At 36.5% G+C, this 13,224-nt stretch overlaps 1 protein-coding gene across 4 annotated transcripts in view; it reads right to left on the bottom strand.

Annotated features, from left to right (window-relative positions):
• Window positions 1-13,224, bottom strand: part of znf512b (zinc finger protein 512B) — a 37,119-nt gene that overhangs the window by 21,524 nt on the left and 2,371 nt on the right. For 3 of the 4 annotated variants that reach the window (XM_032576140.1, XM_032576148.1, XM_032576157.1), the window contains one exon: window positions 11,762-11,893. In XM_032576140.1, coding sequence (XP_032432031.1) covers window positions 11,762-11,891 — 130 coding nt within the window. In that variant the 5' untranslated portion in view covers window positions 11,892-11,893. Of the gene's footprint in view, window positions 1-1,940; window positions 2,063-11,761; window positions 11,894-13,224 lie in introns of those variants that run through there. The other variant, XM_032576165.1, reaches the window with a different exon arrangement.

The following is a 13,224-nucleotide window of genomic DNA, read 5'->3' as shown; positions in this document are numbered from 1 at the left end:
CTACAAGCAAAATGCTATGTATGGAAGAGAACGTCACCCTGAAAACACAATCTCCTTGATCAGAAAATGATGGTGGTAGTATCATTCTGCGGACATTTTGTTTTTTCAGAAGACAAAAGGAAACAGAATCTGCAAAATTTTCGGTCTCTAGAAATATGACGCAAAGTGTGAGACATACCTCTCTTTTGCAGCTGTAGCAGAAGTGAAAAGCTGCTCTATACAATATTGACTCTTGTGGAGGAGAGTTAAGTAGAAATGCACACCACTCTTTTTTACACCTGTGCATCATTTTCCTTCTACTTCACTATTATTCACAACTTTGTGGAGATCAATCGCATAAAATCTTAATCAGACACACTGAAGTTTGTTTTTGCATCAATGTGAAAAGGGGTATGACAGATTTTTGCAAGTCACAAGAATTACACAGCAAACTTTTAACACCTCCACTTTCTTTCTTCATCTCTTGTTCTCTCAGACCCAAACCCGCAGACAAAGATCACTGAAAATGTTTGTGTCTAATCTCTTTTTGCAGACTCATAACATTAAGTTAGTCTGAAAATAACTGAAAATAGAGCAAAATAGAATGAGACGTGGCACAACATTGCAGACTTGAAACTTCAAATACTTGCCAAAATGTGTAAACATAAAAGCACACAGTCCTGCACAAACAAGTACACAAACCCATTACCAGTGTGTGTGTGTGATGTCAATGCATTGATATGAGTGTATTAATATTCTCCAGGCACCAGAGCATTTCTCTATTAGCTGGGTAGCAGCTGGAGAGGTGATGCACTTGGCAAAGCTGCTCTTTTGCTGGGAATGAAATTGAGCTTGCATTCTAATTCTTGTCCTAGAAAATAAAGGCCTTGAAAAAAACCAGCATAATTAATGAATTTTGCTCTTGGGAAAGATATGATCTTGTTGCTATGGGAATAACATCCACTTATCTTACCACAATTAGAGGCCTCTTTAGTGAAAGCAAAACAATCTGACTCAAATTTTGTAAACTGCGCTACAATGCAAACAATCAAAGCCTGTTCTGCACATAAATTATGCTTATGAATATAAAATGTTAACTCTTCTCTTTTGGATTATCTTTGTAAATAAATTACAATCTTTAAGCAGAAGTTTTAAGTTTGGAGCACACTGGTGCTCTGATGTTCCAGCAATCACGTGCATTGTTTTGGTCTGAAACAAAGCAGGCCCATTGTGTCAAACCCAAACCCCGGTTCTCATGCACAGGCCACAGGGATAAAACAGCTGTTCTGCTAATGTCAGAGTGTGATTCGCTCCCAGCTGCCTGCAACTGTTGCGCCACACTGTTTAACACTTGAAGGCGTGCAAGAAGAGAAAAGAAAAGTAGAGAGGACAAGAGTCAGGACACAGGAGTCCTGGCAGCTGTCTAACGATCTCAAATAACCTCTGCGTTCTCCTAGCTACGCCTGCAACTGCTCTCTCCCTTAGTGCAAGCGTTCACACATTACCCACAAGCACACACCCCTACACACAGCAGTATGCACGTACAGAACAGCCATTTGTTTTCCTTGACAAACACTTACACAGAAGCCTTTGTCTGTGTCTGCACAGTGGGCTACAGACCTACTGTAGTTATAAACAAACATTTGCCACGAACACATGCCTTGTGGAATGAGGGCATAGTTTCACTACTTCCTCAATCTAAATGGACAAAAGGTGAAGAAGCCAATACACCTGGGTTCAGAACACAATGCTTACAGTAAGACTCTGCTGCAGACAATGTGGTTTAGATTAAAAAAACTGTTCTCACATCTCTCGTTTCATATGCACTCATGTTTTTTTACTACTTTCCACGACCGCGTATACTGTATTTTCTCTGCATGTATTTTCATTTCCTCTCTCTCTCACTCACTCCATCACACACACACACTAAGCCCATTTCTTCCTCTTCTTCGTATACGCACCTCCTTTCGAAGACGTCCCCATATTCCCTCCCAGTCAGATCTGCTTCCAGAAAGTGAGTAAGACAGAGAAGTGAGGTGGAGCAGCGCCAGAAGACACTGACTTACTGAAAAGAAAACCAGACTCTGTCAGTGCGACGGGCTCTCAGGCTCATGCTGTCTTTGTCTTACTGCCCTCCCTCTCTTTCTTTTTTGCCCCACTGTAGCTGTGCTTAAGCTAAGCACTTCCATGTTTGTTCACAACTAAATTGTCTTATTATAGGAGAAGATGATCTAACCCTAACCTCAGGAACCATCATTCCTTTCTTTGGTGGAATTATCTCATAATGTAAATTTTTGCTGTTCATCAACAGAAGCAGCACTAAAACAGAAAAGAAAAGTCTTTCAAATGAACTCAACCTTATTCTCTGATCTTGATGGTGAGATGATCTTTGCAAACAGGAAACTAAAGAAACCTGCTACCTCAACAGGTCAACAGAAATATGGCTATAAGAAAGCTTATATGCTAAATAATAACTAGTTACTGATAACATATCCCAATTTTCTTACAAATGTAACATAAAACAGAAGAAGATGTTTGAATTAATTTAGACCTTGTGTCATCTCACTACTCTGCCTCAGTTCAATTAGTTACATTACAACTCAAAAAAGCTTAGTTGCCATTGGACACGACATAATGTACTAAAAACTACTAAAAATCATAACACCATAAATTCTTGTGTAAATTCTAAGCATTATATGTGGAAACTGAAACAATGAATGATTAATAGACAGTTTCACGGAGGCATTGACAAAGGTAGGTAGGTAGGTGGGTGGATGGATGGGTGGAATTGTTATTCACACTTCCATTAAACATTTCTACAACAGACCCACATGTGCTACATTGACATTAATATTAGAATGTACAGCCCATCCAAGCAGCTCATGTGCAAATGGCTTTCTGCATGTAAAAACAATGCTACTGTATGCTCAGAGTGCACAACTTTCCGTTGATTTGCAGGTTTGCACTCTCATGTTTCATAGTGCGAAACTGACTCAGAGTGGGAGATCCTTGGACCACATATTTTTAAAATTAGTAGCTAGCGTGAGAAAGCAAGTGTCCAAATGAAAAACTACTTTCAGGGCGCACAGTGCCTGAAACCACAGAATAACGACTCATTCCTTGTAAGAAGCGATGACTACCAGTTTAATACTACCACTAAACCACACATTACACAGCCAGTTCAAAGGAACAGACATGGTTAAGATTTCTGAAATGCAATCTGGATACTTACAAACTATGCATTGATCTTACAGCTGTTTTTCTCCATGCTTTTGCAGAACTAATGTGGTATAATGGGTTTAAAGACTTTCAATCACAATAACTCCAGCTGGCTGGTCACATATGTATAATTTCAAGGGAAGGACAAAAATAAAGGAGGAACCGAGCTGACAAAAGAACGAGCTAAATCTTTGCAAATGTGTACTCCACCAGCAGCTCACAGTGGGGTTTTTAACCGTTCCATTACATATAAATAAGCATAAAAATGACCCATGTTTACAGAACAAGCTATACAGTCCAGATACATAAAAGCCAGACACCGCCTGCTACGGAAAGCCTGCCGCTCCCTCCTTATGGAAAATGACTCCCAAACTTAAGATTCTTTCTTCTTACCAATCTGTTTGTCATCTTTTTCACAACTGAAAAACTCCACAAATACTACGTACTAGGATAATGAAGCTTATTAATAAAATTATAGGAACCAGGCAAAAATACCCCCAAATATTCTCCAACATTTTATTAATTTAAACAAAAGACAGTTAAAGAGATGAAGGAAGGAATTTGTTTATCCATCCAGAATGGGACAAAATACGTCAGAGGAACTGTGAGTACATGGAGAGAAAAGGCAAAAAACTGATGGAAACAAATGCAAATGTGCAGTTTTATCAAATGGCAGCTGTGTGCCAGAAATGAGGGTCTCACAGGGAGAATGGTCTCATTCTGCCTGTTTAGAACATTGATGTTTGCACATACGGACATCAGGCTGAGATATTTAAAATCACCAAAGGTATGGTTTCCTGTGCTAACATAGTCAATATAATATTGTAGGGAGATTCGAAACTTCTTCTGAGGCCATTGTCTTCTAAAGAAAGAAGCTGATAATGAGTGAACGAAATTTGTGCAACACCTGGTGCTGTTTTCTGTACACTGAAAACACACTTCATGTGCCAAAATACAAAACAGTATGTTTGCCCTTATTTTTTGTAAAAACAGTCCAGACCAGTCAAGACATAGACAGCACTCATATCCTGAAGGCATGCTGTGCTATGTGGTATAAACCTGTTAGTAGCTGACAAGTTTTGCAAGGTGGGGCCTCCATCTCCATGGATTTATTTGTCTAACACATCAACACCCACGTTTGATTGGATCTAACTCTTGGGGAATTTGAAGGTCAACACATCAAAATTATGCAGTTTAAACTGTTACTGAACCATTTATCACTTCATCTGTCAATTAACATAATGTTATTTCAGATCTGTGTATGTCTATAAACCAGACTGGGTGAATATTTTTCCCATATAACCACATAAGCCAGTGGCTTTCCACAACTTTTCACAATTATATTTAATGATAAACTGTATGTTTATGTTTTAAGCAACAGAAGACATTGCAACTGCACATTTGACAACAGAAACTTCATATTTATGGGTCTTTATTTTGTGCTCCAGCTGTACACATTTGACAAATATCACTCATTTGTCACAGAGATAAAATGTTTCAACATACTTTTCCATTTTTAATAATTATGATTATGGAACTTTTAATTAATGAGTTAATACGTTCATGTTTTCATTCATGACCTTTATACAACTATTATGATTGTTGTGTCTATGTTCCTTGCTTTTGGATTTTAAAGGAGCTTTTGGAAACTCACCACTGCTTGTATGATTCACCCTCAAACTGGATATACTGAAATTTGTCCAAGTGGGAGTCTGTTTAGAGTAGCCTACCAACCTTGTGACAAACCCTACCACTTATGTGTTAATTGTCTGGCTTTCTATTTGTAAATGTAAGATTGGTTGTTGTGAACTTCTTTTCTATTTTGCACCTTTTCTATCTATATGCAAACAGTTCCATGTTTTATGATGACCCTGATGAAGCCGACAAGTTTAAATGTGTTAATCTGTTGAAAGAGTTGCTTTTTCGATGTGCTAATTACAATATTGCGGCGTGTGCAACATTTTGAACATACTGTATTCAGAGGGTGGCTGTGCTGTCAAGGTTTTGTTAATAAAAACGGCAGAAGAGTTTGTGGGCAATGTTTCACAGGCCGCAACGAGAAGAAATATCTGCCCTATTTGAAAGTTCGAGCCTTGACTTCAAGCCTTATAGGAAGACCTTTGCAGAAGCTTAAAAAAAACAAACTGAGCTACTATTATGCAAAATACTAAAGACAATGTGCATTACTTTTAGGTAAGAAAAAACCCCACAGTAAGCACAAAAACTCATTAAAATAGCAACAAAAACATCAAAAAAGGGAAACACACTGACATTTTAATGGTACTAAGTTTTTAGTATCTTATTAAAGCCTTTTATTAAATAAAAATATTAATAATAAATGATTTAGTGGCAGTGGAAAATTCGGATATTTTCTAAAAAAAAAAACAACTAAAAATTGACATTTTACTATTGAGTGCAGGTACGAGGTTGGAATGTAAGCTTTTCAACTGTATCTTATCTGAGTTGCTCAGGTGGGTCATTATGAGGAAGAGGCTTAGTTAATAAGACTAGTCTGACAGGATAAGCTAGTGGTGGCTAATCCTGAGTGGGAAGCACCAACTGTCAAAATACCTGCATTTGGCTGCAATCACACAAAGCTGCATCAAAATAATCACTCTCAAAATGACTGATGGTAAACATGGCAAATAAAACAGGAAATTTAAGGCGCATTAATATAGAACATCAGCAGGAATTAAGGAAGCAAAAACTGAAAGCTCAAAGCCGTCAAGATGCATGAGGAACACACTGAACCTTAGATGTTGATGGAAAATCTTATAAAAAATATGTAAATATTTTTTTTTTAATGTTCTCTTGGAGTTTGTGTGTAAAAGTTTAAATATGAAAAAATCACAGTGGGTTAAAATACTTAACCAGCGATTTTGTAACTCTCTGCAGCAGGTAAGTGGACAAATCAATATGAATTACTCCGTCATACTACCATTGCAATGAAGCCTTGATTGATGAGCATAAAAAAAACCTTAATTTGATATTTTTTAAATTGTATATCAGTGAATTCTATGTAAATCATTTCTGCCCAACATCCTGTCTTCTGCAACAGTGAATATTCTGCTGCTACACTGATGTGTATAGACATAACTTTATGAAGAACATCTACAGTTAACTAACTGCACAACGGTCGCAGAAAGCCGCTTACATTTATGGATTTAAGCTGGCTCATCTGCTCAAATATCTGTGAAATTCCTAAATTAAAATATAAGGTACCTACTGTATATAGACACTTACAAAATCAGATCAGTCAAAATCAACATATTATTATTTTTAATGTTTTGTAATAAATCTCATTATGCCGCCCTGAGGGATGTCACTTTTATATTCTGGAAAAAAAGAGAATATTTTTCCTATTCTTTACATTATTTAACATTGAACATGCTGTACCTAGCGTGTCTCAGAAGTCGGAGGTTTTGAGCTAGGAAATATATCACATATAATATAATTTTTGTTTTTTGCATGCTTCAGAACAGTGGGACTTGCTATTTGTGTATGTGCTGGCTAATATTAGCAATAAAATACCAAAACAGCATATTTCTCTCCATTCAGTATGTTCAAACATTCAAGGAACATGTCCACAAACAGATCTACAGAACTTTTGGTGCTACTGGTTTATTTAGATGCAAACACGATGAAGTCCACGCCTGCATTCTGTGGGCGTGCGGCCATCTTGAATACTAGACGTCCTCAGCAAGCTCTGACTGTCTGAGTTGTATTGTTGTTGCTTTTCTGCCTGGGAACTCAGAAAATCTGACTTTGAAGTACAAAGATAATGCAGCAGCATACTTAATGTAATTCGAATATCTTCTGGATTGCTTTAGGTCTAATCTGGTTTAAAAAGGTATTAAAAATTAATACGTTAATATCTTAAATAATATCTACTCCATATCTTCTACTTACTTTGAAAGACTTTCTTGAAGGTATACCACAGAACCAGACATTTTTTATTTCCTTTTAAACGGTTAAGTGTTCTCTGAGCCTGACAATATTTTTTGCAAAGACTGACTTAGCAAAGAGTCAGCAAACACTGACTTTTTGCTAAGCCTGCAGTTGAACGGAGCATTTTAAATAACAGATTTATTTCTATCTAATCAAAAGAAATAATAATACCAGGTTTAAACACAATATCAAAGGGAAGAAAACATAAAACAACAAAGAAAAATGTCTCAAAGTCAACCTCAAGGACCACATCCTCCCATGTGATCTGTCTGGTGTGGCAAGATTAAAGCTTAATCACAACACTTTAGGAACGCATGCAAGCCGATCTGAACTTATTATCTTCATGTTTCAAAGCACGAAGACTTTCAGGAAACCACGAGTACAACGAAGAATGGCTTAGACAGAGTTTGTTTTCTATTATTTCTTTGTGCTAAATTTTATTCAGGAAAAACCATTAACAAACAAAAGACACGAAATGAAAAATTATACATAATTAGTCTGATAAAATTCTTGTTTATTCCAATGTTTTAAGCCAAACCAGCTGAGTGAAACAGTGTTGTCGATGAGAAGAATGTGCTACACCAATAGTAAATAGATGTATAAGTAAATAAACTTATAGAACACTTTTCTTGACATACAGACCATCCAAAGTGATTTTTCCACACAAATATTCACACCAAAATGCAGATCAGCAGATCACTTCAGGTACATTGTCTTGCACTTCAGTGAGAAAAATCTGGAACCAAACTCACAACCTTTCAACCGCACAGCCGTCACCTCATTCTGCAGGTGCGTCACTCATTCTCTACCCACAGGATCACATATAACGTGTCCTGTTTACAGCTGGAGGAAATTTGTTTCACTAATAAGACAATAAAAAGCAGATTCAGTCAATTATCAAAAACCTTTATATGGATTTTTTCAGAACTCAACAGTAATCTTTTCTGGATAGTTTTTGGGGTTTGATCAAACCCATAGTTTTGGAAGTTTACAAAGATCATACTGTAGAATATTTTTACCTCACTATAAGTCAAAATTCCTATAATGGAAAATAATGCATGGGACTGCTTGAATGTGATATTTGGCAGGTTATTAGATTTCAAGAATCATACATTAGTCCTTTGTGTGCCAATACTGCATATGGTCAGTTGTGTGGACTCACTTCACTGACACTAATCCTCATTCCTTATGTAGCAATAGATTGTTTGGAAAAGAATGGAAAGGAGTGCGGACATTATGACAGAAAACAGACAAGATGAGTTAGGAATGCAAGGGTTTTACCATAACTAATAATACCAATATTTAATCATAACTTGTCATTACATCTATTCCTAATATCATCTAAGCTTCATACAACTTCTCCTGAAACAACTTTAACAGCTAATTGTTTTAGATTAAGATCAGAAAGTTTAGGTTAAATAAAAATAATAAAAAAACTATGTACAACACTAAACACAATGATTTAATTGCACTCGTATCCCTGGGAAGCTTTGCATGTGAGTCAGAGCAAATCAACCGTAGGAAAAGAAAGCGGAACATATGCACACACTGTAGAGTATGAAGTTACCTGGAAAAGTCCCATAAAAACCTGGACCAATTCATCACCTGTGAAAACAGTACTAACACAGACGCACACACGCAAATTCCTAGTCATGATCTGCAGGGTTACTCATTAAAGTAGCACATTTGTGCAACTTCTAGTCTTACAGTAAGGAGAAAATGAGGAGACAGCCACCAACTTTTCACTGATGGATCTATAAACGTATCTTTATTGAGTAATAAAGAATAGGGTAAATCTATAAAATATGACACTTTGAGAGCTTGCATGTAAGAAGCTGCCGTTTAAACTGACTCACTGTCTTACACCAAAATAAACACAACATGAAACCACAAGACCAGCACATTAGTAGGAAGCAATATAAGAGAGCATGTTCTGAATTGGTGCCAGCAATCAGATAAGGCAGATAACTGGAAAACGATAAAGAAGGGATTTTCATAACGACTTAAATGTGTTTTTTGTTTCTTACGTTTTCTGTACTCCGGGCTTCATCTTGGTGAATAAGGTTTGTATTGACGCCCATAAAAAACAGGCACCACCGAACACATGCAGGCCCCCGCATGGATATGAAAATACAGCCTGGGGATTTTACTAATAACAAACACAATGAAGCACCTCTGTGTCTGGAAAAAGGAGGCTATTTTGCAGCAACCAAAACAACTGGGTCATATTAGCACAGACCCAGCTTTCCAAGCCTGCCTGATGCTATTACCAAAGTCATGAGGATCTGCTGGTTATTGAATTGAAAAACCATTCCCTAGTCTCGCTTTCTCCTTCCAAAATATTCCATCTCCATCCAGATGGCTTGGGGTTTCAATCATGTCAGTGCTTGGCAATACGTGTTTGTTTGGCTTTCTCACTGTAAGGCAGTCCCAGGAAAAAATTTTGTAGTTTCCAGGCCCTTTCTAATGAGAGGGGTAGGGTTACATACAGACTAGAACCAATGATTCTTAATAAAATATAAATCATTTAAAGAAATGCTGCAGGGACTAGTTAGAAATATAGTGGGGTAATCAAATCTTTTGGAAACAATGCAAAATTTTCAACAGCTAACCCAAAATGATAAATTTTCAGCAGATAACAAAAAACCAAGATACCAAGTGACATAATAATTCATACCTCTATTAACATTTTCATATTCAATCACATTAAGTCCATAAACTCCAGTGCATTTCTTGGTGGTTTTATGTGATAGATAAAACAGGTGGCATTACAAGAAAGCGGTTGTTCAAAGGAAGCAATCAGAACTCTTACTTCCAGGTTTCCAGAAGCTATGCACATGAAACACAGAAAACATGTAGGAAAATGTGTCCTGGTCAGATGAAGCCAAAACTAAACTATGTGGCCTACATGCCACAAAAGTTTATGTGACAGGCAACTAACACAACACAATTAACATCTCCACAGTGACAAATGTAGGTGAAAGCATTTGTGGCATGATAACCTGCATCATCAGCTGACCAGACTTGAAAGGAAGTTAGATGTTTCTGAAAACAAAGCAGGTCTGGAAGAAAACTTGACTAGACTGCAGCAGAGGTTCACCTTCCAGCAGAATCTGACAACCTCTGCCTGTCTTTTCCTTTTATATCATGTCCATTACGTGAAGAGGAAGCAGCCTGTCACCAGGTACTGACTGGGAGTGTTTGGGTTCAATATTTCCAGCTTATTTTAACCTGCTTGTTACTGACATCTTTAGATTTAGAAAAAAAAACACAAACACTGATACTTTGGTCTGTATTGTTATTTTATAGTTTTCTCCACTGTTTGTTCGATGAGGGAGTTAAAAAATATCAATAAATTTACAAATTAAATATAAGCGCATGGATGAGTTTATCTATATTTTGCTGGGACTTTAGTGATTTAATCGTCCAAATGTTCTTTAGATGATGCAGTTGTCTTTATGTATCTCTGGAGATTCAGTTCTAGGTCCATCACTACATACAGATTTTGGCCCTGATCACTTTCTAGCTGTAATAAGTGAAGCTGTATGCAGATTCTAGATAGTTCTTCTTTAGGTTCAAAGATAATAACTTCAGTTTTGTTTCTACTCATCAGAAGAAACTTCTGCACATTCACACACTGACTTGACTTTCTGCACATTCTCTGTGCTTCAGTGGGTTCATTGTCACCTGGTGGCATTGTAATGTAGAGCTGTGTATCATCTACATAGTTATGGTAATAAATATTATAATATGAGTTAGTGGTAACATGTAGATATTAAATAAGGAGAGCCCCAAGATGGAACCTTGAGGTACTTCACATGTGATCTTTGTTTGCTTCAATGAAACGTTGCCTAATGATATGACAAAATCCCTGTTCTTTAGGTAAGGCTTGAACCAGTCAAGTAGTGTACCAGAGGTACATTTAAAAATTGAAATGTTTTTTAACAGCGGCATTTGAGTTTGAGTCTTTCATTGCTTTGCCATGGAGATAACTAATGACCTAAAAAAAGATTTAAAAGAAGTGATAATAGGTTTAAATTATCACTTTTATCGCTTCGTCATAGCTGTAACGGATAATACCATAATTAAATTTTAAGTCAGCACTGCCCATGTTGTACTGATACTAGTAACCACAATCATTTACTTATGGTTTATTAGTTGTATGTCAACTTAAGTTACATTTATAAAATCCCTTAAATTAAATTTTAATTGGAGTCAAGAAATATTTTTAAAAAGAACAGAATACAAAAATACACTAAGGTTTTTATGTTAAAAACTTCCAAAATCTGAGATAAGCTAAGTATGTTAGACATAATTAGCTTATGTCTATCATATAAACTCCAATGAAATATACAGAAGTAATAGACTCTAATATAAAATAAAAACTCCCACACAGTATGAATGCTTTTGTACGGCACTGTATGAACAAAAATTCAAACACATTTACAATATGTGTTAGTATGTTATGTCAGAGGTCACTAGTAGGACAGATGCTCCACTTCACATCCCCAGATGATTCCATCTGGGGATGAAGCCACTACTAACCTGGTTTATCCCAACAAAAGCTTAATTCTCACTAATTATATATAAAGAGGGACATTGGTATATCACTCACTATGTTTGTTGTTTTCAGGGCACGGCGTGCTTCTAACAAACTCCTGGGGATGTCCATGCTTGGGTGTTTGGCCCCTTGGCAGGCCTGGTGAGGACAGCTTCCCAAGCCTGGGGCCACTGGAGCTCTCCATACCTACAATGGTAGATTATGAGGTTAAAGGCTTTCTGCTGCTCATTAATCTGTTCCCAGTGTTTGTAAGAACATTATTAGCACTCCATTACATCAATAGTCTGTGAAGATGCTCTCTCCTTGTTAATGCAGAGTCTTCATACTGGTCATTGGTAATGTTGGACTAAAGGTGGAGGCACACACATCATCTGCAGTGGTAATGAGGGTGTGACCTTCCATGTTTCATTTCAAAATCAATAATCTGACTTGCACACTAACTTCATGCTCTGCCCATTAGACAAAAGGTATGTCAAAGAAAGGACAGAGACAAGAACTGCTGCTCTGCTTGCTGTCTAGCTTATGAAAAACCAACTGTGTATTAGGTCACCTGGTTGACAGCAAAGTTTTCTGCTTTACATTATTAATTATCAACATTAACTGTTGAATCTCAACATGCCTACTGTATAAATAAAATGTACTGTTCCTAAAATTTTGATGAACAAGGCTGCCAATTGTTAATTGACAGCCAACATGCTTTTAGAATCCAACATGCTTTCACTCAAATGTTACTTTTTATAAATTACAACACCAAACTGTATGACACCCAGTAGGAACCAATCAGTTTCCATTTTCACGCCATGCTTTACAATATATATGCGCTTCTGGATGATGTATCCTGGAAATAATTTACTTTAATTTTGCTTAAAGATATTCTGACATGCATAGCAAGTGCTCTGCATTAAACAAGAAGTTGAAATGCACATAAGCACAAACAGGAACTAGAGAGCATGCAGGAACAGTAATTTAGTATGACTGAGGGGTGTTAGATCACCCAAGCCCTGAAACTAACAAATGTGGGTAAAAAAAACAAAAAAACAGAAATGAGTAATTGTGAGACTTTAGTACAAAACCCAGTAAAAAAAACTGAACAAATAAACAGAGATTAAGTTTGCAAGGTTCTTTGCAAAAAGTTAAACATATACTTTCTTTTAAATTGGTACATAGCTAATGTATATGTACTGGAATTAAAATGTAGCTTACTTCAAATATTAAAATACAACATTCACATTGTAGGAAAATACTTTGTGAATGTTTTGAGTTTGTGTGAATTTTTTCCCTCTGTTTACAAATGACAAAATATTAAAATATATGCGAACAAACAATGGAGCTAACAAACTTTCAATAAACTTGGTATTTTTCTCACTTAACAAGCTAAAGGCCAAACAGTTTCAGCTCCACCTAACACTGTAAACTGTTTGGTAGGTTTCTCTAAAATATTTCATCATACTGATCCCACGGTTTAATGATCTTTTATTTAGATGTCAGAGAAAGTGGCATAGTGACTGTATATACAG

The sequence above is a fragment of the Xiphophorus hellerii genome, chromosome 1 (genome assembly GCF_003331165.1).
Source record: "Xiphophorus hellerii strain 12219 chromosome 1, Xiphophorus_hellerii-4.1, whole genome shotgun sequence".
Classification (NCBI taxonomy): Eukaryota; Metazoa; Chordata; class Actinopteri; order Cyprinodontiformes; family Poeciliidae; genus Xiphophorus; species Xiphophorus hellerii.
Note: the sequence above shows the minus strand (reverse complement) of the source record. Positions and strands in the feature narration are given on the sequence as shown.